Source organism: Aquarana catesbeiana, linkage group LG12, assembly GCF_042186555.1.
Source record: "Aquarana catesbeiana isolate 2022-GZ linkage group LG12, ASM4218655v1, whole genome shotgun sequence".
NCBI lineage: Eukaryota > Metazoa > Chordata > Amphibia > Anura > Ranidae > Aquarana > Aquarana catesbeiana.
The window spans coordinates 108987043-109014824 of NC_133335.1; the positions used below are offsets into that span (position 1 = coordinate 108987043).

At 39.9% G+C, this 27782-nt stretch overlaps 1 protein-coding gene across 6 annotated transcripts in view; it reads left to right on the forward strand.

Annotated features, from left to right (window-relative positions):
• Positions 1 to 27782, forward strand: part of EZH1 (enhancer of zeste 1 polycomb repressive complex 2 subunit) — an 800790-nt gene that overhangs the window by 760363 nt on the left and 12645 nt on the right. For all 6 annotated transcript variants that reach the window (XM_073608276.1, XM_073608272.1, XM_073608277.1 and 3 more), the window contains one exon: positions 25568 to 25652. In XM_073608276.1, coding sequence (XP_073464377.1) covers positions 25568 to 25652 — 85 coding nt within the window. The remainder of the gene's footprint in view (positions 1 to 25567; positions 25653 to 27782) is intronic.

Sequence of the window (27782 nt, forward strand, 5' to 3'; positions counted from 1 at the left end):
GAATAGAAGATTTTACAAGAAGTAGCAGCAGACTGCAGGTAAAGAGATACATGCCATAACATGTAACTCGTGTTAACCACTTCAGCCCCGGAAGGATTTACCCCCTTCCTGACCAGAGCACTTTTTGTGATATGGCACTGCATCGCTTTAACTGACAATTGCGTGATCATGCGACGTTGCACCCATACAAAATTGACGTCCTTTTTTCCCCCACAAATAGAGCTTTCTTTCCCACAAATAAAGCTTTCTTTTAGTGGTATTTGATCACCTCTGAGGTTTTGGAAAAAAAAGCAATATTTTTAACTTTTTGCTATAATAAATATCCCCAAAATATATATAAAAAAAACAAAGGTTTTTCTCAGTTTAGGCCAATATGTATTCTTCTACATATTTTTGGTTAAAAAAATCGCAATAAGCGTATATTGATTGGTTTGCGCAAAAGTTATAGCATCTACAAAATAGGGGATAGATTTATAGCATTTTTATTATTAATTTTTTTTTTTTTTATTAGTAATGGTGGCGATCTGCGATTTTTCCTTGTCAAAAGTTTTTATCAATTGTATGTTCAATGACAAGAATAATAACAGTATATAGTAGAGAATATTAACAACATAAGAAAGCTGATTAATATTTAAACTGTGAATATAAAGATATGTGTGTAATAATTATACAAACATTTGATTATTTGAATAAGTCTGGGGGTTTAGTATGGGTTTAAATACCAATGAAAAAAAAATGCATACTGTAATATTGAGTAAAACCCTTTATATATATATATATATATATATATATATATACATATATATATATATATATATATATTATCGTTTACTGGGAAATAATATTTATATTTGATAGAATAATGAGTTTTAAAAGAATGGTAAAGTATGAAAAGTGAAGAAAGAAAGAGGAGAAAGAAGGTGAAGAAGTCAACAGGGTCGACCCAAAAACCAGCTCATGTTACATTCTAGCTGTATGGCTATTCAAGTATCCATGAATTCAAATATATTGTCTCCTAAGCAATTAGACACTCAAATAACTAAGTATACGAGTATCTAATATGTAAATCAGCTACCATGGCAGAAGAACTGATTCATTAAATGTTGGTGGGAAGTGATATTTCATCCAGGGGTACAATATTTTTTCAAATATGGGGAGTTGGTCTCTTTCAATCGCTATCATTTTATCGTGAGACATGGAAGTGTTCAAACTGTTTTTTGTCTCAGCCATCACCAGGACAGGGGACCTCCATGCCCTTGCAATCGTTTGTTTTGCAGCTGTGAGAAGTTGAACAAATAGTTTGAATTGATTGTGTGTTATAAAATTTGGTTTCAGATTGATTATTGCCGTGGTTGGATCTGGTTGTATTTTTTGTTTAAACATTCTGGATGCAGTTTCAAAAATTTCTATCCAATAGGTTTGAGCTATTGGACAGGACCACCATATGTGTAGATGTGTACCCGGATCAGAGCAACCTCGGAAGCATTGAGCTGAATGGTTAGGTGCAAATTTGGCTACTCTAGAGGGTACCAGGTACCAACGAGTTAAAACTTTATAGTTGGCTTCTATCGCTAGGACATTAGGTGAAGATGATTTGGTTATAGACCAGATTTCCAACTAATCGGCAATGTCAAGCGTTTGTTCTAGGTCTTCCTCCCATTTCTGTGCATAGGATGGTTTTTCCATTTCAGGATTGATAGAAAGTTGGGTGTATAGGGTTAAGATCATTCCTCTAGAGTAGGGATCTTTCATACATATAGATTCAAAGTTGGTAAATAGGAACATAGAGGTATTGGTATTAGTAAAGGGCGTGTAGAAGTTTTTTATTTGGAGATATCTAAACAATTCAGAATGTGGTATTGTATTTATCACATAAGGTTGGGAAAGGGAGAAAAGAGTTGGAAGTGACAAATTTATGTAACCTAAAAATGTCTAATGATATCCAGGCTTTGAATGATTTAGGGGCGACCCATGCTGGATAAAAAGCCAAATTTTTAACCGGTTCAATACAGGGCATTTTCACCCCCTTCCTTCCCAGGCCAATTTTTAGTTTTCAGCGCTGTCGCACTTTAAATGACAATTGAGGGGTCATGCAACGTTGTACTCAAAAAAAAATTACGTCCTTTTTTCCCCACAAATAGAGCTTTCTTTTGGTGGTATTTGATCACCTCTGCGGTTTTTATTTTTTGCGCTATAAACAAAAGAAGAGCGACAATTTTGAAAAAAACGCAATATTTTTTACTTTTTGCTATAATAAATATCCCAATTAAAAAAAAAAAAAAAAAAAATGTTTCCTCAGTTTTGGTCGATACGTATTCTACATATTTTTGGTAAAAAAAAATTGCAATAAGCGTATATTGAATGGTTTGCGCAAAAGTTATAGTGTCTACAAAATACGGGATAGATTTATGGCATTTTTAAACTTTTTTTTACTAGTAATAGCGGTGATCGCGATTTTTTTCATGACTGCGACATTATGGCGGACACATCGGACACTTTTGACACATTTTTGGGACCATTCACATTTATACAGCGATCAATGCTATAAAATTGCATTGATTACTGTGTAAATGTGACAGACAGTGAAGGGGTTAACCGCTAGGGGGACACAAGGGGTTAAATATGTTTCCTAGGGAATGATCCCAACTGTAGGGGGCGGGGACGTACAAGGGGAGGAGACCGATCAGTGTTCTGCTGTACTGGGAACACAGATCGGTCTCCTCTCAACTGACAGGACGTGGATCTAAGTGTTTACACACACAGATCCACGGTCCGGCCCGGTTAACGGGGCAATCGCGGGTGCCCGGCGGACATCGCGGCCGCCGGGCACACGCACCGGGTCCCGAGCAACGCGGCAGGCGCGTGCGTGCGCCCCCGGTGGCACGCGCGTGCCCTCTAGGGGGCCGGGAAGCCCAGGCCGTCATATGACGTCTACCCAGGATGGGAGATCCCATCTGTGGACGTCATTTGACAATGGCTGGGTACTGAAGTGGTTAAGGAATGATAGTAAAGAATTATGTGGAGATTGTAGGTTATGTTTAAATTTAAATTTATCCCATAAGTCTATATGATATTTGGTGATAGGATTGTGCAAACCCCGTCTGTCTTTGGGGTGAAGCCATAACAGTTTTGATATTGAGAGAGGGTCACACTCTGATGCTTCTATAATTACCCATAAAGGGATTTCTTGTGCTGTGTGGTATTTGGCAAGACTGGCAATATGTGCTGCTTTATAATAATTTGCAAAATTGGGGAAGCCAAGGCCTCCTCTTATTTTATGGAGATATAAAGTAGGAAATACGTGGTTTGGAGGAACCCCAAACAAATGTTGTTGTTCTTTTCTGGATTATTCTTAGATAGTAGGAAGGAATTTGGATTGGTAGGACAGGTATAACAGTTTTGGTAAAATTGTCATTTTTATTGCATTGATTTTACCTAACCATGACAATGGGAGGTTAAACCACTGTCCTAGTAAGGTTGTTATCGGTTTCAATATAGGGGTAATTATTCAAGAAGAGGTCAGAAAAAGAGGCTGTCAAATGGATACCAAGGTAAGGTATTGATTTTTCCGCCCAAGTGAATGGAAGCGCATTTTTTGCTGAAATTATTTCCATCTCAGAGAGGGATATATTAAGTGCCAGGCATTTCTTAGGATTGATTGAGAGGCCAGAAAATGTTGCAAATTTTTATGAGAATGGGCAAGAGATTAGGACCTGATACTTGTGGTAATGACAGGAATAACAAAATATCATCTGCAAACATACAAATCTTGTGTTGATGTCCCCCTGTCTCTATACTGGTTATCGTTGGATTCGTTCTAACATGCTGGGCTAAGGGTTTTATTAAAAGGGTGAATAACAGGGAGGAGAGTGGACATCCTTGACGCGTACCCCTCTTGACATCAAAAGAATCAGATCTATATCCTGCATATTTTTTGTATGCTTTGGGGTTGTCATTATGTGCTGTGATCCATTTTATAAAATGTGGGCCAAAACCCTATTTCTGTAAAGTATATTGTAGATATGGCGAGGATACGGAATCAAAAGCTTTTCTGATATCAAGGGAAAGGAAGCATGTGGGGATGTGTCGAGTTTTAGCAATATGTGCCTGTCGTACATTATCACCAGCTTGGCGAGTTGGCATGAAGCCCACTTGATCTCTATGGATCAGGCTACCTATAATTCTATTAAGGCATTTTGCTAGGAATTTTGCTAAAATTTTAATATCTAAATTTAGAAGGGAGATGGGGCGATAGTTTGTACAAGATGTGTCATCAGTGGAGGGCTTAAGGATCATGCAAATGATGGCCATAATGATTCTTGACTAAAGGAATGTCCGTCTAATATTACATTAAAGGCTTCGGCTAAGATGGGAGAAAGGGTTTCTGTAAATGTTCGATAGTATAAAGCCGAATATCTATGATGACCTGGTCTTTTGTTCATTTTTAATTCTTTAATAGTGTTGGCTACACCTACTGGCGTAATAGGTTCTTTAAGTAAACTTTTTTGGTCTTGGGATAGTTCTGGTAGGTTTATTTGTGAGAAAAAGTTGTCTGCTGCGTTTGAATCAAAATCGTTTGTTGACGCATACAAAGATGCTAAATGAGAGTGGAATTTGTGAACTATTTTGATAGAATTACTAGTGAATACATCTTTTGACAGTTTCAAGCGGATTGGTTTGAACGATTTATTTAATGAGTGCGCGCCAGGTATGTCCCTGGTTTGTTAGAATTCATGAAAAAGTTATGTCTAGATCATTTAAAAGATTTATCCACAAATTCTGTTAGGAATAGATCATACGTTATGCGGGCTTTATCTAGTCGAGTTTTTGTTATTGAGAATGGATTATCTTGAAAAGATGTAAAAGCGGTATTGAATTCAGATTCTAATTTATGAGCAAGAATTTTGCGTTCACATTTAAATAATGCAAATTGCCTCTGAATTATACCACGCAGCACAGGTTTGTGAGCTTCCCAGAGCGTTCATGATGGGATATCTGGGCTAGTGTTGTTTGAAAGATATTCTTTTAAAGCTTGATCAATAAGTTTGCGATGGTTTGGATGTTTAAGCATAATATCTGGAAGATACCAAGTGGTATCATGTCCTTTAGGTATAGTGGAAGCAATGGTGGTGAACACTGCATTGTGATCCGACCATGGGATTGGAATTATGTCAGCTGTGGGTATTTCTGGCAGCATGCCAGCAGTTCAAAATATGTGATCGATTCGAGAGAATGTTTGGTGAGGATGTGAATAATAAGTATATCTTCGTTTGTTGGATTATTTTCTCTCCAAGAATTGACTAGGTTATGTTTAGACATGAGTTGGGAGAAGGATAATTTAGGTGGGTTTCTGGGTGAGGTGTATGGAGATTTGTCTGGAAATGGAAGGAGGACTTGATTGGAATCACCACACATTATAATTGTTCCTAATTTGTGGTTGTGTATTATCTGTAAAAGGTGTGATAAAAATGCTGTTGGTTGTTTATTTGGTGCATAGTATGAGATGATAATAGTAATTAATTGGAGTATCCATTATATGTCCAGTAAGGATTAAATAACGTCCCTCTGGGTCTTTAATTTGCGATTGAAGAGTAAATTGGGGTAGAGCGATGAAAAGCTACAAGAGTGCCCTTTTGTTTGGTGGTAGCTGAGGCTGTAAAAACTTGTGGACAGAAGTGAGACATAAATTTGGGAGTGGATCTATTAGTAAAATGTGTTTCTTGTGTGCTTTCCAAGCATGAAAGGTTCGGAACGCTTTAGTGCATTTCTGAGGAATATTAATACCCTGAACATTCAGGGAAAGAATGTTTAATGGTGCCATGATATCTGATAAAGGAGATGGAACTTACCAATTCGCATGTAGTGCTAGTTGGATGAGACAAAACATGTGGACTTGGAAGATATCAGGAAAGAGTAAAAAACAGTAAAGTCTGAAGAGGAGAAAAAATTTAAAACATAAAAGATTAGTTAATATACATATGGATTAGACCTAAAGAAAGGTACAAGAATTGCCCGTGACAGGGGATAAAAATCCCGTTCTGGGGGAAGGGTGCTTCCGTCGGACTTCCACATATAAGTTGAACAACGAGGGAGGCGAAGTAAGGCACACGGATCTTCCGCTTGCGGGAGAAGAATGCTATAATAAAAACATTGTAAAGATGTTCATGCTTTTGAGCCGCTTGCCATAAAATAATTATTGAGTCAATAGTCCCAGATGTTCCAGGGAAGGAATATTATTAAATATGGTCTATATGAGAATAGACATGACAGGATTGTAGATGGAAGGATTGGGAAAAGGGTCAAGAGGATAGAAAAAATGGGAGAGGAAATAGGTAAGGGGGTGGTTGAACAATCCTGAAAGTGTGGCTAGGAATTGAGGATTACTTCATCCTAATAGCCAAAAAGGAATTCATTAATGAAGTAATAATATAAGAACCTTCAAAACAACTTAAGGTAACTAATAAATGAATTACTTACTCAAGAAAATAATATACTATCTTCATTTTTCCTTGTCAAAAGAAGTTTATTGAGTATACAATGTTATAAAGATACATAAAGTAAGTTTACAAGGATCTATAAAGTAAGCTCATTGTTTTACAGTAGGGTTTATATAGGTAAATATCATGAAATTTCAAATATTAAACATTGGGTTCACGTAAACCTAAATTAAAGATATATATAATTTCCTTAGTTACTTTTGTAGGTATTTAAATGATTTATACCTACTATACATATTGTTTACAAGTAGAGTGTATATAGGTCAAATAAATTCTGATAATGAGCTTTAATCGTAAGGTGGAGAAAAGGAAAGAGAAAGAAGAAAAAGGGTTGAAAGGTAGAGGTATGGTCCACAAGGTTGTCCCGCTCGTCAGTTTATTGTTCTTTTTAGTTCTCTTTGAAGCCTTAGAATGGGTGTCTCTGTAAGTAATTTAATCTGTTACCATGGCAACAGGACAGAGTCATTGAAGTTTGACAGGAACTGTTGTTTTATCCAAGGATGCCAAAGTTTTTCAAATTTTGGAATTTGATTTTGACCGATGGCTACCATCTTAGCATGGGACATTGTATTATTCATTCTGTGAATTGTTTCTGCTAGTACCAACGTAGGAGATTTCCATGCCTTGGCCACTGTTTGTTTTGCAGCCGTTATTAGTTGGATCATAAGTTTGAATTGAGAGAGTGTTAACCATTCCGGTTTTAGATTAAGTAAAGTTAAATATGGATCTGGTTGTATTATTTTTTTAAAATATTTTAGATGCAATCACAAAGACTTCCTTCCAGAAGGTTTGGATTACTGGGCACGTCCACCATATGTGTAAATATGTGCCTATTTCTGGGCATCCTCGAAAACAAAGAGCTGAGGTATTAGGTGAATATTTTGCCACTCTAGCGGGTACAAGGTACCAGCGAGTTAGGACTTTATAATTTGTCTCCAGTGCTAAGATGTTGGGTGAAGATGTCTTAGATGTGAGCCATATGTTATGCCGCGTACACACGGTCGGACTTTTCGTCTACAAAAGTCCAACGGACGCTGACGGACTAAAGCTGGCTGGTAATCCGATCGTGTGTGGGCTTCTCCGGACTTTCAACGGACTTTTTTAGCCTCAAATCCGACGGACTTTAGATTTGAAACATGCTTCAAATCTTTACGTCGTAAGTACGACGGACCCCGAAATCCGCTCGTCTGTGTGCTAGTCCGACGGACAAAAACCCATGCTAGGGCAGCTATTGGCTACTGGCTATGAACTTCCTTATTTTAGTCCGGTGTACGTCATCACGTACGAATCCGTCGGACTTTTGTGTGGTCGTGTGTAGGCAAGTCCGTTCGTAAGAAAGTCTGCCGCAAGTCCGCCGAAGGTACGTCGGAAGTCTGTCGGACAGGCTGTCGGACTTTTGTAGACGAAAAGTCCGACCGTGTGTACGCGGCATTAGACCAGTCCGTGTCTTCTAAAGTTCGTCCCAGGTCCTCCTCCCACCTCTGAATGTAAGAGGGTCTATTAAGGTTTGCTACTCCATATAATTGATTATAAAGTGATGAAATTGTACCTTTAGCAAATGGATCTTTTGTACAGATTGATTCAAAAATGGATAATTGGGATAATGGTGTATCCCCCTTTAGGAATGGTGTATAGAAATTTTTGATTTGGAGATATCTAAATATCTCAGAGTTTGGTAGATCATATTTTTCTCTAAGCGATGGGAATGAAAGGAATGATTTAGATGCTATGAAGTCATTTAGTGTCTGAATGCCTGATGTTGTCCAAGCTTTAAAAGAATTTGGGTAGATCCATGCCGGATAAAAGGCCGGATTTCTGATAAAAGAAAGGAGAGGATTGTGTGGAGATTGTAACTGATATTTAGTTTTTAGTTTATCCCAGAGAGATAAGAAGTGTTTAGTTATGGGATTATGAATTTTAAAGCGATCTTTAGGATCAAGCCATAATAAATTTGATATTAATAGAGGGTCATTTTCTGAAGCCTCTATAAATACCCATAATGGGATTTCCTGTTTTGCATGGTATTTGGACAGACTGGCCAAATGTGCTGCTCTGTAGTAGTTAGTAAAATTAGGGTATCCCAGGCCTCCTTTATTTTTGGGAAGATGTAGTGTGTGTATAGGTATACGTGGTTTAGAAGAGCCCCATATAAACGAAGTTGCTCTTTTTTGTACTATTCTCAAAAAATAGGAAGGAATTGGAATAGGGAGGACTCCGAATAGATAAAGCAATTTGGGTAGAATAGTCATTTTGATTGCATTAATCTTCCCTATCCAGGATAAAGGAAGTTGCAACCATTGTTTTATTAGATTTGTGATCTGTCTTAATACAGGAGGATAATTGGTTGAGAATAAGTCAGAATGAGATGCTGTTAAATGAATTCCAAGATATGGGATTGATTTTTCTGCCCATGTGAATGGGAGTGCAGCCCTAGCCGGGATCAATTCCATGTTTGTGAGTGAAATATTAAGCACTAGGCATTTCTTAGGATTAATCATAAGGCCGGATAGGGCTGCAAATCCATCAAGAGCTGGTATTAAGTTAGGACCAGAGACCTGTGGTGATGATAGAAAAAGTAATATATCGTCTGCAAATATACATAATTTGTGTGTAATACCTCCTACTTCAATGCCAGTTATAGTTTGGTTTGTTCTGATGTATTGGGCCATGGGTTCGAGTATAAGGGAAAATAATAAGGGAGATAATGGGCAACCCTGTCGGGTACCTCTTTCGATATTAAAGGCTTCAGATTTGTATCCAGCATATTTTATATAGGCTTTGGGTTTATTATATAATGCTTTGATCCATGTTAAAAAGTGGGGTCCAAAACCCCATTTTTGAAATGAATATTGCATATATTGCCAGGATACTGTGTCAAATGCCCTCTTAATATCGAGAGATAGAAAACATAAAGGGATTTTCCGTTTTTTAGCAATATGTGCCAATAACACTGCCCTGCGTATATTATCGCCTGCCTGTCTATTTGGCATGAAGCCTACTTGATCTCTATGTATTAATTTTCCTATAATGCTATTGAGGCGTTTTGCTATTATTTTTGCTAATAATTTAATATCGAGGTTTAACAGAGAGATAGGGCCGATAATTCACACAGGAAGTATCATCAGAAAGGGGTTTTGGGATCATACAAACAATTGCCATTAGTGTTTCTTGCCGAAAAGAATGTCCATCTAGAAGTTTGTTAAAAGTTTCAGTGAGAATGGGAGAGAGTATTTCTGAGAATGTTTTATAGTATAAAGCCGAGTAGCCGTCTGGGCCTGGTCTTTTGTTAAGTTTTAGGTCTTTTATGGCGTTAGCAACTTCATCTATAGTTATAGGCTCATCCAAACTGCTTTTTTGATTCTGAGATAACTCAGGTAAGGTTTTTTTTGAGAAGAAGGATTCAGCCTCTGTAGGATTAAATTCATTGTTTGTCTTGTATAAAGTTGCGAGATGTGAGTGAAATTTATGGACTATTTTAACTGGATTACAAGTGTAAACATTTTTTGATAATTTCAAACGTATTGGTTTGAAAGATTTGTTAGTTGAATTTAATGCCCGAGCCAAATATGTACCTGGTTTGTTTGTATTCATGTAGAAATTGTGTTTGGAGCGTTTGAGGGATTTATCAACTGACTCAGTGAGAAATAGATCGTATTCCAATCTAGATTTTTCCAGATGAGATTTTGTACTCTGAGATGGATTATCTTGGAATGATATGTAGGCTGCATTAAAATTGAGTTCTAGTTTTTTTGCTAGATTTTTGCGTTCCTGTTTAAATAATGCCATTTGTCTTTGTATTGTACCACGCAAGACAGGCTTATGAGCTTCCCACAGTGTTATTGGGGAGATGTCTGTTGTATTATTAATTGATATGTATTCCTTTAAAGCTTGTTCAATGGCCATCTGATGTAGTGGGTGTTTGAGCATAATGTCCGGTAAGTACCACGTTGGGTCATGCGCTTTTGGTATGGCTGAGGCTATAGTAGTGTATACTGCATTATGGTCAGACCACGGAATCAGAATTATATCTGATGCAATAATTTCTGGTATCATTCCTATTGTTAGAAAAATATGATCTATTCTGGTGAAGGTTTGATGAGGGTGCGAGAAATAAGTGAATTTCTTTTTCATTGGGTTACTTTCTCTCCATGAATCTACCAGATTGTATTTGGAAAGAAGTTGAGAAAAAGGTAATCTAGAGGTTATTTTGGATGGTGTAAAAGGTGATTTATCTAGAAATGGGAGGAGGACCTGGTTCGAATCCCCACACATTATCACTGTTCCTATTTCGTGTGTATTAATCACTTGTAATATATGTGAGAGGAATGGTGTAGGTTGTTTGTTAGGAGTGTAGTAGGAAATCACAGTGATTGCTGTATCCATTATATAACCCATGAGTATCAGGTATCTACCTTCTGGGTCTTTCATTTTTGATGATAAGGTGAATGGTGTGGATCGGTGAAATGCAATTAGAGTTCCCCTTTGCTTGGTACAGGCAGAAGCCGTGTAAATTTGTTGATAAAAAGGAGAAATATATTTTGGAGTAGAATCTTTGGTGAAGTGTGTTTCTTGGAGGCATACTATGTGAGCCTTCTTGTTATGGAAAGTACGGAAGGCTTTGGTCCTTTTTTGAGGGACATTTATTCCCTGAACATTCAGGGAAAGTATATTCAGTGGTGCCATGGTAATAGATCAAATAGTTTTGACTTACTTTTTGTTATGCAGAGCTGACTGCGCAGATCAACCTGTGTGGACTGAAGAGATGAATAGATAGAAAAGAAACCAGTGAATTCTGGAGTAAAGAGTAAACAAAAAACATATGAGATTAGATGATACATTGTATAAATTATTTTTTTCAAGTAATCACAATTTACCCGTGAAAGAGAATAAATATCTCTCTCAGGGGAATAAGTGCCTTCGTCACACTCCCACATAATATGGTTGGGAGAATGAGGAGGGCTAATGGGGGTACACGGATCTTCCGCTTACAGGAGAGAAGTGCTATGTCAAAAGACATCAAAATGATGATTCATTAATTGGAGTGCAGAATATAGTTTTTGTTGAAATTATTTATTCCAGGGTGGTTGTATATGGTTAGTCTTGCCCTAGGCTAAATAATTCAGTTAGAAAGGTACTGTTAATAACTTTGGTATTGATGAAGATAGTTTGAATTATTTTGGGATTTTAACCCTTTTAGAGTAAACAATTACATATTTTATTCATATGTAACTGTTTAGATATGTTAACTCATAAAATTGAGGTTGTATTGCTTCAGATTAGAATAAACAAAAACATAATTCTAGGAACTAGTTAGGTAATAATATATTTGTTTTAAGAAAAGAAAGAAAAAGCTTCCATTACTTCTGGATTATTGAACATATTTGTCCTAAAAAGTAATAAATCTATTGTTATTACCTGATAATATATAACTGAACAAGAATTTCCTTATTTCACTTATATATTCTAAGGCTATATGAATCAGAAGTAATAAGAAATATAACTGGAATGTAACATGATCCCACACAGTGTGTGACTATCAGAATGCAGTTACATTCAGTTATAAATATAGGTTTTTTATAGAGAACCATCTCTTAGTATAATAAATGAAGAGATATCAGGAATTAGGATGTCAGTCCATTGAATCTTCTTGGTCCATGGATGATGTGGCATAACGGCCTCTTTTGTGAGAATGATGATTCCCATTTTGTTCTGAAATTTTCTGGGTGCTGCCTGAAGGTGAAGATGATGCCATTCTTCTGCGTGTGGGAGTGTTGCTGCTTGTGGGTTCTGTCAGATTTAATTTTAAAAGGGTTTGTTGTAGTTCATCTGCTGATCTGCTTCTGTAAATTGTACCTTGGTAGTTAAATCTGACTGAAAAGGGGAAGCCCCATTGATACATAATGTTGTGGCGTTGCAGTTCCATTAGCTGGGGTTTCATGGATCGTCTTTTAGTAATAGTAAGTTGGGATAGGTCAGCAAAAATTTGATAATTGTGTCCTTGAAAATTAAGTTCCTTTTTTTCTCTTGCAGCAATTAGTATTTGTTCTTTCGTTCTGTAATAATGAAATTTTGTGATTATATCACGTGGGGGTCCATCTTTCTTTTTGGCTGTGAGGGCTCTGTGTACTCTGTCCAGTTCTAAACGTTCAATAGGGATATCTGGCTTTAGTTCTTGTAATAGAGCAGTAATAGTAGATTGCAGGTCTGTCACAGTTTCAGGTATTCCCCTTATGCGCAAGTTTGAACGTCTGGCTCTATTTTCGTAATCTTCGAGCTTAGTTTGAAGTATTAAATTCTCTTTTTTTAATTGTTCCAATTCTGTTATATTTTCTTGGGTTGTAATTTCAAGTTCATCCATTTTTATTTCTAAGGCTGCGGTGCGGTTTCCCAGCTCTCTTATTTCTTTGGTTAGGCTTTTTGTTATTTGGTCTGAGGTTTGTTTTAAAGCCTTATGAAGCATCTTTTCAAATTGTAATAATATTTCTGGGGATACTGAGGAGGCTTGTGGAGAAGTTTGTGAGAGGATTTGTTCTGTATCTGACTCAAATGGAGAGTCTTGCTGTGACATTTTCTGTCTGTGAGAGCGCCCTGATGCTGTATCTTGTGAGGTGACTGGAGCTGCTTCAGCTGCAGTGAGTGCCTGTGAGCTCTTTCTGAGGTGATTTTTATTTCTGCCACGGTTTCCTCCCAGTACCATATTTCCTGCCCAAACTTTCACAGTTTGTTCCCTGGGGCAAAAAGGTTCAAATGGATACCTTTTGAGCCTGCAGGCTCCGCTTTGTCCTTCTCTTCTCTCCTCAGCGGTGTGGAGCTCTAACAATGCATGTCTGCTCCGCTAGGCTCCGCCTCCTGCCCCCCACTATCTTCATTTTTAATGATAGTATGTCGGTTGACAATAAATGATGAACTAAAATTAATTACCATTAAACACCTGGTCTGTAATGACGCCAAAGATATTCTTGAATATATATTGATAATTTGAGGTTATGTGAATTAGTGAAATTCAAAACATATAGAGATAGGTTAGGGAGTGCAAGACGTCTTAGGGAATATAATAATAGATAAAGTAGCCAATCAGGGAACTATTAGGAGAGAAAATACAACATTGATACGTAGCCTGTATTCAGTTTAGGAGTAGTCTATAAAGACTCAATAAAGGCTACAAGAAGGATAAAAGAGTAGTAAGGAATTCCTTATTGATGATATTCTTGGTCTTGTGGAGGAGAGGTAAATCAGCCTCTCTTGTGAGATTGGTGGATACCATTTTTCATCGTGATGTGGGTGGAATTGTTGGAGGGTGATGGTGATTCTGATCTTCTATGAGTGGAGGCAGATTTGGAAGAAGGTTCAATCAAGTGTAGCCCTATTCTTCTCTCTTTACGGCTACTGAGGCATGATGGCGTCACCTGTATAGTATTTAGGAGCAGAGTCTTATAATCAGTGTGATCAGGACAGGATCTTTAACAAGCACAGTGCCTCCACTCAATTGGGGCTTAATAGCAAGTGAAATCCCAATCGAGAAATATATCTTCATATAGACAGTAATCCACACAGCATTGTATTTAAAAGTCCATGTATTGAAGAAATAACATTCAGTGAACCATTTAACATAAAGTATTTTCCAAAAAGGAACATGAAATCATTAACAGTCTCTATGCATGTCTCAGTGAGATGAAGCTGCAGCACTTACACAGTCTGTGTCCTCTTAGCAGGCATTACTGTTCTCCCCACATGTCTTTCTCTCCACCCACTTACCCACAAGACCCCTTGCCATACTGCTCTTCTTGATGACCTCATCCTTGGTGAGCGAGAGAGAGAGCATAGCAACCATATTGGAAAAGGGCAAACAAACAAACTGCATAACAAGAGTATACACTTAGTAAATGGGCAAAGAAATCACATCACTACACAAGCATAGGTTTAGAAGGGTTTGTTGAAGCTCTCCAGGAGATCTGCAGGTGTATTTAGAGCCATTTTGTGTAAAGCGAATGGAGAATGGAAAACCCCACTAATAGATGATATTGTGGTGCTGTAGTTCCATTAGTAGCGGTTTCATTGCTCGCCATTTAGTGATGGTTAGTTGGGACAAATCTGCAAACAATTTGTATCTGTATCCTTGAAAACTTAAATCTTTTTTGTCTCTTGCGGTTGTCAAAATTTGTTCCATTGTACGATAGTAATGGAATTTTACGATTATATCGCGTGGGGGTCCATCAATTTTTTTGGCTGTAAGGGCTCTGTGGATTCTGTCAAATTCCATTCTTTCAATTGGAATAGCTGAAGAGTTGAAGCTCTTGGAATAGCGCTGTAATAGTGGACTTCAAGTCAATGACTATTTCAGGGATTCCCCTTATGCGCAAATTGGAGCGTCTGGCCCGATTTTCAAAATCTTCCAATTTTGATTGCGGCAATAAATTTTCTTCTTTAAGATTTTCCATTTCCGACATTTGTTCTTGTGTGGTATTCTATATTTCATCTACTTTAAGTTCCAGTGCTGCTGTGCGGTTACCCAATTATCTTATCTTTTTAGTTAGACTGGTAGTTATTTGTTCAGATGTTTTTTTCAGCGCTTTATTTAACATCTTTTCAAATTGTTTTAATAAGTCAGGGGCTATAGAGGAGTTTTGTGTAATATTTTGTAAACAAGTTTGTTCATTCTCAGAGTCAGCTGGAGATTCTAGCTGTGTGAGCTTGTTTCTATGGGAACGAACTGAGGCAGTGTATGAGGGGAGAGTCTGCGCTATTTTAGCTGCAGCTTTAGCCTGTGGCTCTTATATGAGGGAGTTTTTCATTTTGGCACGGCCGCTTCCCAGAACCATATTTTCGTCCCAAAATGGAACCTCAGGTGCCCGGGGGTCTGCTGGAGACTGTGGGGTTTTTTTTTGCCTGCGGTGTGCGGTATAACTGGAATTCTTCTCCCCTATAGTGTAGAGCTCTAGCAATGCATGTCTGTACTGCTAGACTCTGTGCATGCGCCTCTTCGATCTGCGATTTTTATCATGACTGTGACATCGGACACTTTTGACACCATTTTGGGACCATTGTCATTTATGCAGCGATCAGTGCTATAAAAATGCACTGATTACTGTGTAAATGACACTGGCAGGGAAGGGGTTAAACTCTAGGAGGCGATTAAGGGGTTAAGTGTGTCCTAGGGAGGTGTTCCAACTGTAGGGGGGATGGGCTTCCACTACATGACAGCGATCACTGATCCTGATGACAGGGAGCAGTAGATCCCTGTCATGTCACTAGGCAGAACGCGGATATGCCTTGTTTACAAAGGCATCTCCCCATTCTTCCACTCTGTGACACGATTGCAGACATTGAGTCCGCGGGCACGGTCACGGAGTACACGGCGGGCGCGCGCGTGCCCACTATGCCACGATTTAAAGGGGACATACCTGTACGCCCATTTGCCCAGCCATGCCATTGCGCTGGTCAGCTAGTGGTTAAATAAAAAACTAAACTCTAGCTTTAACCTGTTGCTGCCCGCCCACCGTCATATGACGTGATGGACTTTGAGTGGGGATAGCTACAGACACCATTCAGATATTGCCGTTTTCAGCCGGCGATTCCCTACACCATAAGAACGATCATAGCGGCTGTTCCACCGCTTGATCGTTCTTACGGGAGGCGAGAGGGGACATCCTCCCCCTCCAGCCGCCCTCTGGTGCTTCCCCCGACTACCAACTCACGGATACGATCGGTGAGTCAGAGAACGGATCTGCCGGCCCCAGATGTTGATCATAGAGATTTCCAGTGGACCAGATGGTCCCCAGAGTCTCTATGATCGTCTGAGGCCGGGCGCGATGTTATGACATCACACTCTGCATTAAAAAAAATGGCGCTGCCTCGGCTGGGAAGCTGTGATCGGTTTATTATTTTTTTTTATTTCAGGCTTCCCAGCCTAGTGGTGAGATATGGGTCTTATTGACTCAGTTCAGTGCTCAGTTTGAAGCTGTGGAGCTTGGTGTAAGTGGAGCTTTTTTAAGTGGGAGTTATAAACAAGAGTTAGAGTATACAAGTCTTGCTGTCTGTTGGTGTGTGTATTGCTGCTGTCTGCTGGTGTGTGTATTGCTGCTGTCTGTTGGTGTGTGTATTGCTGCTGTCTGTTGGTGTGTGTGTTGCTGCTGTCTGTTGGTGTGTGTATTGCTGCTGTCTGTTGGTGTGTGTATTGCTGCTGTCTGTTGGTGTTTGCTGGGTTGCATTTTGGGGACTTTTCCTTTTAGTTTTTATCTTGCCTTTTGCTGTCACTTTTTAAATAGCTTTTTTTTTTTTTTTTTTTTTTTTTTTTTTTGTTTCATCAGTCTATCAATTAAGGGTGTGGTTAATTGCTCCCAGGTGACTATTTAACTTGTTGTAGGACTCAGTTGAGCGTGCTCAGTTTGAAGCTGTGGAGCTTGGTGTAAGTGGGAGTTATAAACAAGAGTTTAAAACAGGAGGTTATAACAGGGGTCATAGTACCTGTGTAGTGTGAGTATCTGAGTGTTGTCTGAGTAGTGTGTGTGGATCGTTAGTACTTGTGTATTGTGTACCTGTGTATTGTCTTGAGTATTAGTGCCAGGAAGCTAGTTGTTAGGTAATTTGGACAGGGTAAAATCCCCAAATCCTCACTAAATTTAATAGGTACGATGCCCGGCGGGTGTGGAGAGGCGACTCTTTGTACATCTTGCCGCATGTATGCGTTCCTTGATCATCCGATCGAGGGCGAATACTGCTGTGCAAAATGTAAGCACATTGTTTCCCTGGAAGCCCAGGTTCTGAATCTGGGGAAGCAACTGTCAGCACTGAGAAGTCCCTCCATACTAAAGGTGAGCCAGGAACGTACACGGCAGGTGCCGGCAGGGGCCAGCACAGAGGCGGGTGGAGACAAAGAGGTGCAGGCACTAGCAAAGAGTAGATGGGTGACAGTCAGGAGGGGTAGAGGGGGAAGTGCCAGGGAGGCCGATCCAGGACTGGAGCATCCCAATAAGTACGCTCCATTGAGTGACATTGGTGTAACCAGTCAGGGACCAGCACTGCTGGAGTTGAGGGACTCTCCTAGCTGCCAGGGGAAGAACTCCTCCAGTGAGAGTGGGGGGGCAGCAAAGGGAAAGGAAAGACAGATTCTGGTGGTAGGGGACTCAATTCTTAGAAGGACAGAGAGGGCAATCTGTAACCAAGACCTGAAGCGCCGAACAGTATGTTGTCTACCGGGCGCTCGGGTTCGGCACATCACGGATCTTGTGGACAGATTACTGGCAGGGGCTGGGGAAGACCCGGCTGTCATGGTGCACGTTGGCACCAATGACAAAGTCAGAGGCAGATGGAGTGTCCTAAAGAACGATTTTAGGGACTTAGGAGCTAAATTGTGGAAAAGGACCTCCAAGGTAGTGTTCTCAGGAATACTACCGGTACATCGAGCCACACCAGAGAGGCAGAGGGAGATTAGGGAAGTAAACAAGTGGCTGAAGAGCTGGTGTAGTAAGGAGGGGTTTGGGTTCCTGGAGGACTGGGCCGACTTCTCAGTCGGTAACCGGTACTATAGAAGGGACGGACTGCACCTAAATGAGGAGGGTGCAGATCTGCTGGGAATGAAGATGGCCAAAAAGTTAGAGGGGTTTTTAAACTAGGCGATGGGGGGGAGGGTCCAGAGACAGTGATAGCCAGCGCGGAAGATATTCCAGAGGGTAGTATTGGGGGCATTAGTGGTAGGTTAACCAAAGCACAAAAACACAAGGTGAGTATAGTAGCAAGTCCAAGTTGCAATCTTGAAACACCCAATACGAGGACAATATGCGACCGGTCTAAACTATGTGGCATGTTCACCAATGCCAGGAGCCTGGCGGACAAGATGGGTGAACTAGAGATACTGTTGTACAAGGAGGATTTGGATTTTGTGGGAATTTCAGAGACCTGGTTCAACAGCTCTCATGATTGGCTGGCAAACATTCAAGGGTATACCCTATACCGCAAGGATAGAGAGGGTAAAAAAGGGGGAGGGGTATGCCTATATATCAAGAATAATGTACAAGTGAATGTGAGAGATGACATCACTGAGGGGGCTAGGGAGGAGGTGGAATCTTTATGGGTAGAGCTCCAAAGGGATGAAGCTAAGGGGAAAATAATACTGGGAGTATGCTATAGGCCCCCTAACCTGAGGGAGGAAGTGGAGACGGATCTCCTATCACAAATTGGATTAGCAGCAAGGATGGGAAGTGTTATCATAATGGGGGATTTTAATTATCCAGACATAGACTGGGCGGAGGGAACTGCGCATTCATTTAAGGCTCGCCAGTTCCTTAATGTCTTGCAGGACAATTTTATGGGTCAGATGGTAGACGCACCAACTAGAAATAAAACATTACTAGATCTACTGATTACCAACAATACAGACCTGATAACAGATGTGGAAATACGGGGCAATTTAGGTAACAGCGATCACAGGTCAATTAGTTTCAGTATAAATCACACAAATAGGAGACATGAAGGGAACACAAAGACACTGAATTTCAAAAGAGCCAACTTCCCTAAACTACAAACCTTGCTAAAAGGCATAAATTGGGATAAAATATTAGGAACAAAGAATACAGAGGAGAGATGGGTTTGCTTTAAGAGCATATTAAATAAGGGCATTAGCCAATGTATCCCATTGGGTAATAAATTTAAAAGAGCGAACAAACATCCTGGATGGCTTAACTCCAATGTAAAAATGCATATAAAAGCAAAGGAGAAGGCCTTCAAAAAATACAAGGTTGAGGGATCATCCACAGCATTCAGAATTTATAAAGAATGCAATAAGAAATGTAAGGGTGCAATTAGGATGGCTAAGATAGAACATGAAAGACACATAGCGGAGGAGAGCAAAAAAAATCCCAAGAAATTCTTTAAGTATGTAAACAGTAAAAAAGGGAGGACAGACCATATTGGCCCCATAAAGAATGAGGAAGGACATCTGGTTACAAAGGATGGGGAGATGGCAGAGGTATTGAATTTATTCTTCTCCTCAGTATTCACGAGTGAATCGGGGGGCTTCAGTAACCAAAACTGCAGTGTTTATCCTCATGACACAACACAGGAAGCACCTACATGGTTAACAGAGGACGGAATTAAAATTAGACTTGAGAAACTTAACATTAATAAATCACCGGGACCAGATGGCTTGCATCCGAGGGTACTTAGGGAACTCAGTCAGGTGATTGCCAGACCGTTGTTCCTAATTTTTACAGACAGTCTATTGACTGGAATGGTGCCAGCTGATTGGAGAAAAGCCAATGTAGCACCAATATTTAAAAAGGGCCCAAAAAACATCCCTGGGAATTACAGACCAGTTAGCCTAACATCAATAGTATGTAAACTCTTGGAGGGGATGATAAGGGACTATATACAAGATTTTAGTAATAAGAATGATATCATTAGCAGTAATCAGCATGGATTCATGAAGAATCGTTCTTGCCAAACCAATCTATTAACCTTCTATGAGGAGGTGAGTTGCCATCTAGATAAAGGAAGGCCCGTAGACGTGGTGTATCTGGATTTTGCAAAAGCATTTGACACAGTTCCCCATAAACGTTTACTGTACAAAATAAGGTGCGTTGGCATGGACCATAGGGTGAGTACATGGATTGAAAACTGGCTACAAGGGCGTGTTCAGAGGGTGGTGATAAATGGGGAGTACTCAGAATGGTCAGGGGTGGGTAGTGGGGTCCCCCAGGGTTCTGTGCTGGGACCAATCCTATTTAATTTGTTCATAAATGACCTGGAGGATGGGATAAACAGTTCCATCTCTGTATTTGCAGACGATACTAAGCTAAGCAGGGCAATAACTTCTCCGCAGGATGTGGAAATCTTGCAAAAAGACCTGAACAAATTAATGGGGTGGGCGACTACATGGCAAATGAGGTTCAATGTAGAAAAATGTAAAATAATGCATTTGGGTGTCAAAAATATGAATGCAATCTATACACTGGGGGGAGAACCTCTGGGGGAATCTAGGATGGAAAAGGACTTGGGGGTCCTAGTGGATGATAGGCTCAGCAACGGCATGCAATGCCAAGCTGCTGCTAATAAAGCAAACAGAATATTGGCATGCATTAAAAGGGGGATCAACTGCAGAGATAAAACGATAATTCTCCCGCTCTACAAGACTCTGGTCCGCCCGCACCTGGAGTATGCTGTCCAGTTCTGGGCACCAGTCCTCAGGAGGGACGTACTGGAAATGGAGCGAGTACAAAGAAGGGCAACAAAGCTAATAAAGGGTCTGGAGGATCTTAGTTATGAGGAAAGGTTGCGAACACTGAACTTATTCTCTCTGGAGAAGAGACGCTTGAGAGGGGATATGATTTCAATTTACAAATACTGTACTGCTGACCCCACAATAGGGATAAAACTTTTTCGCAGAAGAGAGTTTAATAAGACTCGTGGCCACTCATTGCAATTAGAGGAAAAGAGGTTTAACCTTAAACTACGTAGAGGGTTCTTTACTGTAAGAGCGGCAAGGATGTGGAATTCCCTTCCACAGGCGGTGGTCTCAGCGGGGAGCATTGATAGCTTCAAGAAACTATTAGATAATCACCTGAATGACCGCAATATACAGGGATATGTAATGTAATACTGACACATAATCACACACATAGGTTGGACTTGATGGACTTGTGTCTTTTTTCAACCTCACCTACTATATCTCACTATTAAGATGACCTGTCATGTCATATTCCTATTACAAGGGATGTTTACATTCCTTGTAACAGGAATAAAAGTGATCAAAATGTTTTGGTTTTTTTAAAAAAAAAGTGTCAAACTAAAAAAAGAAAGTATAATTAACAATAAAAAAAAATTTAATTTTAAAGCGCCCCTGTCCCCGTCTGCTCGCATGCAGAAGCGAATGCATACGTAAGTCCCGCCCACATATGAAAACGATGTTTAAACTATACATGTGAGGTATCGATGCGAACATTGGAGTGAGAGCAATAATTTTGTCCCTAGACCTCCTCTGTAACTCAAAACATGTAACCAGTAAAAAAATTTCAAGCATCACCTATGGGGATTTTTAAGTACCGAACTTTGGCGCCATTCCATGAGTGTGTGCAATTTTGAAGCGTGACATATTGGGTATCTATTTACTCGGCGTAACTTCATCTTTTACAATATGCAAAAACATTGGGCTAACTTTACTGTTTTGTTTGTTTTTTTTAAAGCCCCAAAAAAGCATTCGAAAAATTGCTTCGCAAATACCGTGCAAGATAAAAAGTTGCAGCAACCGCCATTGTATTCTCTAGGGTCTCTGCTAAAAAAAAAAATATATAATATTTGGGGGTTCTATGTTATTTTCTAGCAAAAAAATTATGATTTTTACATGTAGGAGAGAAATGTCAGAATTGGCCTAGGTGGCAAGTGGTTAAAGACTTACTGAACTGCTCTAACTCGTGCGGTTTTGCATTACCATGGAAGGCGCAGCAGGCTGGGGTGGGGTGGTATGGCTTTGACAGGTAAAACTGTTGTTCTTGGAAGAGAAATGATGTAGCAGAGACAAACATTATATCAAACAGGTTAAGTGTTGTGCATTTTTGCACTCGATTTAGCAACAGCTTTTTTATTATTACAGGTACTTCTATAGCACCGTCGATTTACACATATAAATTGTACATTTACATCAGTCCCTGCCCTCAAGGAGCTTACATTCTAAGGTCCCTAACTCACATGCAAATATACACTAGGGCCAGTTTAGACCGGAGCCAATTAACCTACCAGCATGTCTTTGGAGTGTGGTAGAAACTCATGCAGGGAGGACATGAAAACTTCAGGCAGATAGTGCTGTTGTTGGGATTCAAACTGACAACCCTAGTACTGAGTGAAGGTGCTAACCGTTTAGCCACCGTGCTGCCCATTTTATTGGAGCTTGTTCTCCTAGCCTATTAGATTGGCTTCATTTCCAAGTAAGAAACTGCAACAGATTCACAAAAAATTTTTTTTTTAAGAAAACTGTATACATGATGCCATACATAGTGGAAAATGGATTTAGGGTCTACACACATTTTACCTTCTAAAGCTGCCATTCTTTTCACAAAATGTGTAGTTTATCACAACCCTTAAAAACTACATTAAAACATTCATGAAAGAAAAAAAAGGCCTTGTTTCCCTCCTCTTTTGTACCACTTTGTTTCCACAAACCACAGATGCATTTAATTGTAGGACTGTTAAAGCGGTTGTAAACCACTGATCGTAAAAAATAAATAAAATTAAATACAAAGAGCTGCGCTTAGAACAGTAAATTAGGTATGCTGCCTCCCTTAAAAGAGCTTCCCTAGGGATTCTCTACTAACTGAAAATATATTAACAAGGGTTGTGGCGCTTCCTATGGGGTAATAGATGGGAGGGGTGGTTACCCAGATGGTTTCCCTCAATAGATCCAAATAGAGGTACCTGGTACCTCCCAGGGAAAAACTTAGTTACCGTAAGGGTATATATGTCTGTGCCTACATACATACACCTATATATCCACATGCACCCGTGTGTATCAGCAAGTATAGATAAAATACATAAATAAATAAATAAATAAATAGGTAATGTCTACAGTGGTGGTTCAGTTAGACCCTTATAATTAAGGGGTATGGCCTAAGGCCCCTATTACTGTGATATATCTGCACCATATACCACCACTAGGTGAAAATATCTATATGCTCTACTCATCCAAAATAATTCAAACCATCAAAATAAACCTCTGCTCCCCGTGCAGAAAAAGCATGTGTAAATATGAATTAAAAGACATTACATATTATATCAAAATAGTGCAAATAAACGTATTATAATCAAATAAGTCCAAAGAAAACCAAGGTTAACAATTTTACAGTGATTATAGTCCTTAAAGTGAGAAAAACTTTTATGAAAAAACTTTTTTGTGAAAAAACTTGTTCAGATCCAATGTTTCAACAATTTCGTGACTTGAGTGCTCTCGGATAATTCCTGTGACTTTAGTGCACCCCCTTGCGGGTCCCCACTCACCAGATCCAACAGCCCCAAAAGGGGCGACCAGCATAAGATGTCTCAATCACGATATCCTCTCCGCGGCAGTTATGCGGGCTCCTCAAGGTGGTTTCCGTGCCGTTGATTTTCCCAATGGATTCCTCCAGCCTCAGATGGAACAGGTTGCAGGGGGAATTGCGATCCCAATATTCTCTTCAAAAGTCAGAATAGCAAGAGGCCAAGACAAGATCAACACATAAAACTTAGGGAGCCACTGTGAACATTGAACCCAATAGTAGGAAACTATCTGGATGCTTGGTAGGACGGTGGGGAGAGAATATTGGGATCGCAATTCCCCCTGCAACCTGTTCCATCTGAGGCTGGAGGAATCCATTGGGAAAATCAACGGCACGGAAATCACCTTGAGGAGCCCGCATAACTGCCGCGGAGAGGATATCGTGATTGAGACATCTTATGCTGGTCGCCCCTTTTGGGGCTGTTGGATCTGGGTTTAATTCTCAATATAAAGAATTCGAGGAGATCCTGAAGAAGTACTGGCCTATCCTAAAAGAGGACAGAATACTAGCAGGGAGCCACTGTGAACATTGAACCCAATAGTAGGAAACTATCTGGATGCTTGGTAGGACGGTGGGGAGAGAATATTGGGATCGCAATTCCCCCTGCAACCTGTTCCATCTGAGGCTGGAGGAATCCATTGGGAAAATCAACGGCACGGAAACCACCTTGAGGAGCCCGCATAACTGCCGCGGAGAGGATATCGTGATTGAGACATCTCATGCTGGTCGCCCCATTTGGGGCTGTTGGATCTGGTGAGTGGGGACCCGCAAGGGGGTGCACTAAAGTCACAGGAATTATCCGAGAGCACTCAAGTCACGAAATTGTTGAAACATTGGATCTGAACAAGTTTTTTCACAAAAGTTTTTCTCACTTTAAGGACTATAATCACTGTAAAATTGTTAACCTTGGTTTTCTTTGGACTTATTTGATTATAATACGTTTATTTGCACTATTTTGATATAATATGTAATGTCTTTTAATTCATATTTACACATGCTTTTTCTGCACGGGGAGCAGAGGTTTATTTTGATGGTTTGAATTTTTTTGGATGAGTAGAGCATATAGATATTTTCACCTAGTGGTGGTATATGGTGCAGATATATCACAGTAATAGGGGCCTTAGGCCATACCCCTTAATTATAAGGGTCTAACTGAACCACCACTGTAGACATTACCTATTTATTTATTTATTTATTTATGTATTTTATCTATACTTGCTGATACACACGGGTGCATGTGGATATATAGGTGTATGTATGTAGGCACAGACATATATACCCTTACGGTAACTAAGTTTTTCCCTGGGAGGTACCAGGTACCTCTATTTGGATCTATTGAGGGAAACCATCTGGGTAACCACCCCTCCCATCTATTACCCCATAGGAAGCGCCACAACCCTTGTTAATATATTTTCAGTAAAAAATAAATAAATCCTGCAAGGCAATGTCATAATGTGCGAGTATGCATTTCATACTCGCACATTATGAGAAACTTACCTTAGAATGAAGCATTCCAGTGCCGAGATGGCTGACATCTTCACCCGGTCTTTCTTCCAGGTTTGCGGCCTCCGGCTACATGAGTGGCCAGGGGCGTGATGACATCACTCCCGTGCATGCGCGCGGGAACTGCCGTTTCCGGCACTAGCTCTGAAGGTCCGAAACTGTAAGCCAAACCTTCAGAGCGCATGCACTGATGATGTCATCAGCTGCATGCACTCTGAATATCTCCTAAACTGTGCAAGTTTAGGAGATAATCACAGTACCTACAAGTAAGCCTTATTATAGGCTTGCCTGTAGGTACAAGTGGTGTAACAGAGTTTACAACCACTTTCAGTACAATTATGGAGCAGTAGTTACCTTCCCGTCCGGCTCCCTATACATTTGGACAACAGTTGTGACTTTGTTAGACCAGTATCACAGTAAATGTGTGAAAGCTATCATAGGTTGAAAGTCAGTTTTCTCTGAGGGCTTGTATTACCTCTTATTTGCCCACTTGAGTGCATATGTACACATTTTATCTTATACTAAATACAATCTGCTTTTTTATTACAGTGGTCATGGTAAATGGAGATCATCGGATTGGTATATTTGCCAAACGAGCAATTCAGGCTGGGGAAGAATTGTTCTTTGACTACAGGTGAGAGCTAACTAGGCGGCATGTTTTTTTCTACTCATTTTGGCTGCTCTCATAAGCCTCAAAAATGAAAAAATTTCAAGTTGCATATCAGAAAAAAAGACATATTCAAAAGACCCATTTCAACAATTTTCCTTAAGGCAATACCTTCATTTTTGTGCAGGATACACTGAGGAGAGTGGAGTGGTGCAATAGATTCCACTCATTGTCAGTAAAGTTTCTTGGGGAAGGAGATAGCAGGTTGTGGCTAATGAGACATTCACAGAGAGATACTGTATAGGGGTGGTCAGCAGATAATTTAAAGGGGTGGTCAGCAAATAATTTAAAGGGCAAAGCTCATTTCAGTGAGCTGCTTTGCTATCATGTGCAACATAAGGCACGTTAACTCACCAAAAAGAGTGTTTAATAAACGTATTGCTACAGAGTGCATTGGAAAGATTGGTTCATACTTTTATAAACCAGTAACCCAAAAAAATTTGATACTGAGGTCATGTGTTCTGAAGGGTATAATGGTTATGAATCATTTTGCACTCTGTAGTAAATAGGGGAGGTTGAAAAGTTCTTGAAATAAAGATAAACGAAGATGTAAAAATAGAACAGGCTCATCTAATATATAGTGTAGACAAGAACAGATTGACACTGCCAGTATAGATTTTAGCTAATTTTTTTTCTGCTTGTGATATATTGTTTCACCCGTAACAGTCAATAGCATATATTTACCTTCCTAAACATGGAAAATTTCCTAAAAATATTACATGATGATTTTTACATAGGGAATTGGAGAAAATTAGCACCTGTAAAAACCACTATGACTTTCACACCTATAAAAACCCCTTATGGACATGTGTTAACACTTTGCAGTGCTATTATGCTTGAATGGCACCACAGTGCACTAAGGCTACACATTTGCATTGTAGCACACTGCAATGCACTGGTGTGCGTTTCAGTGCATCTCAGCAGCCTATTCATTTCAGTGCACTGCTTTGCTGTAAGGTGCGAAAGAAAGCTTTTTAATGCACCACAAAGAAGTATATGAAAAGAAAAAAAGAAATAAAAAACAGAAAGAAAAAGAAAGAAAAAAACTAAGAGGAGGAAGTTAAATAGGCTGATTAGGGTTAACTAAGGATGTTAAATAGAAACAAATGCTACATAAGTTTTTTTTCTTTTACTTGTAAGTTTGCTTTAACTGGTATCATATGCAGACCAAAGATCATCCCTTATGTTAATGAAGCTTCTGAACACTGTTTGGAACAGTCAGCAACTGCAACCTCTGCTGTAATGCAGGGCACGTTCCAGCTGTCAAAATGACAGCTGTGATTTGCTAGAAAAAGCAGTTGAGAGCAGCACAGAAAGAGAGGTGAGGAACAGGGTGTATGTCCATAGTACATAACGTTTTTTGGGGCCTGCATCATATGCCCAAAGCACTTAACTGGTTATTGACCAAATTCAATGGCATGAACAGGTGCGTGTCACATGGTACCTTGACTTACTTCGTACAATAAACACCAAGTTACCACAACAGCATTACTGCATGTACAGTCATTTAAATGTAGCTATTCTCCTTTCTCCCTGGGCCAAGTTGTAATTCTTGAACTTGCTCTGCGACTCTGGTATTAAAGCAGAGGGGAAGTTCCACTTTAAGTACTCCTCCCGCCTTCCCTATCACATTTGGCATGTGTTTTTTTTTGGGGGGGTGGAGGGAGCGGGTACCCAGTTTTGACAGTACCCGCTTCCACTGCCTAGGTGATCTGAGCAGAAGTTCTCCTGTCCCCCTCCCTCTGTGCAGTCTTCTGGGACACGTCACGTCACACTGCCCAACCATTCAGAAGGCGCAGTGCAACTTGCACATGAGCAGTGCGCACTCAGTTGTAAAGCCGCAAGCTGTCACAGCCGGGTGCTCACAATTGAAATGCCGGGGAAAGGAGAGGGAGAGAAGCGATGATTCGGGCGTCCACATCGCTAGATCCTGGGACAGGTGAGTGTGTGTATATTAAAAGGCAGCAGCTACACTTTTTGTAGCTGCTGACTTTTAATAAACACAAAAACGACTGGAGCTCCGCTCTTAAGACTGCTCTGTGCTCCGTGTAGGCACAAAGTATGGAGTGTAGACTTCCTTGGCATTGATGGTACGGA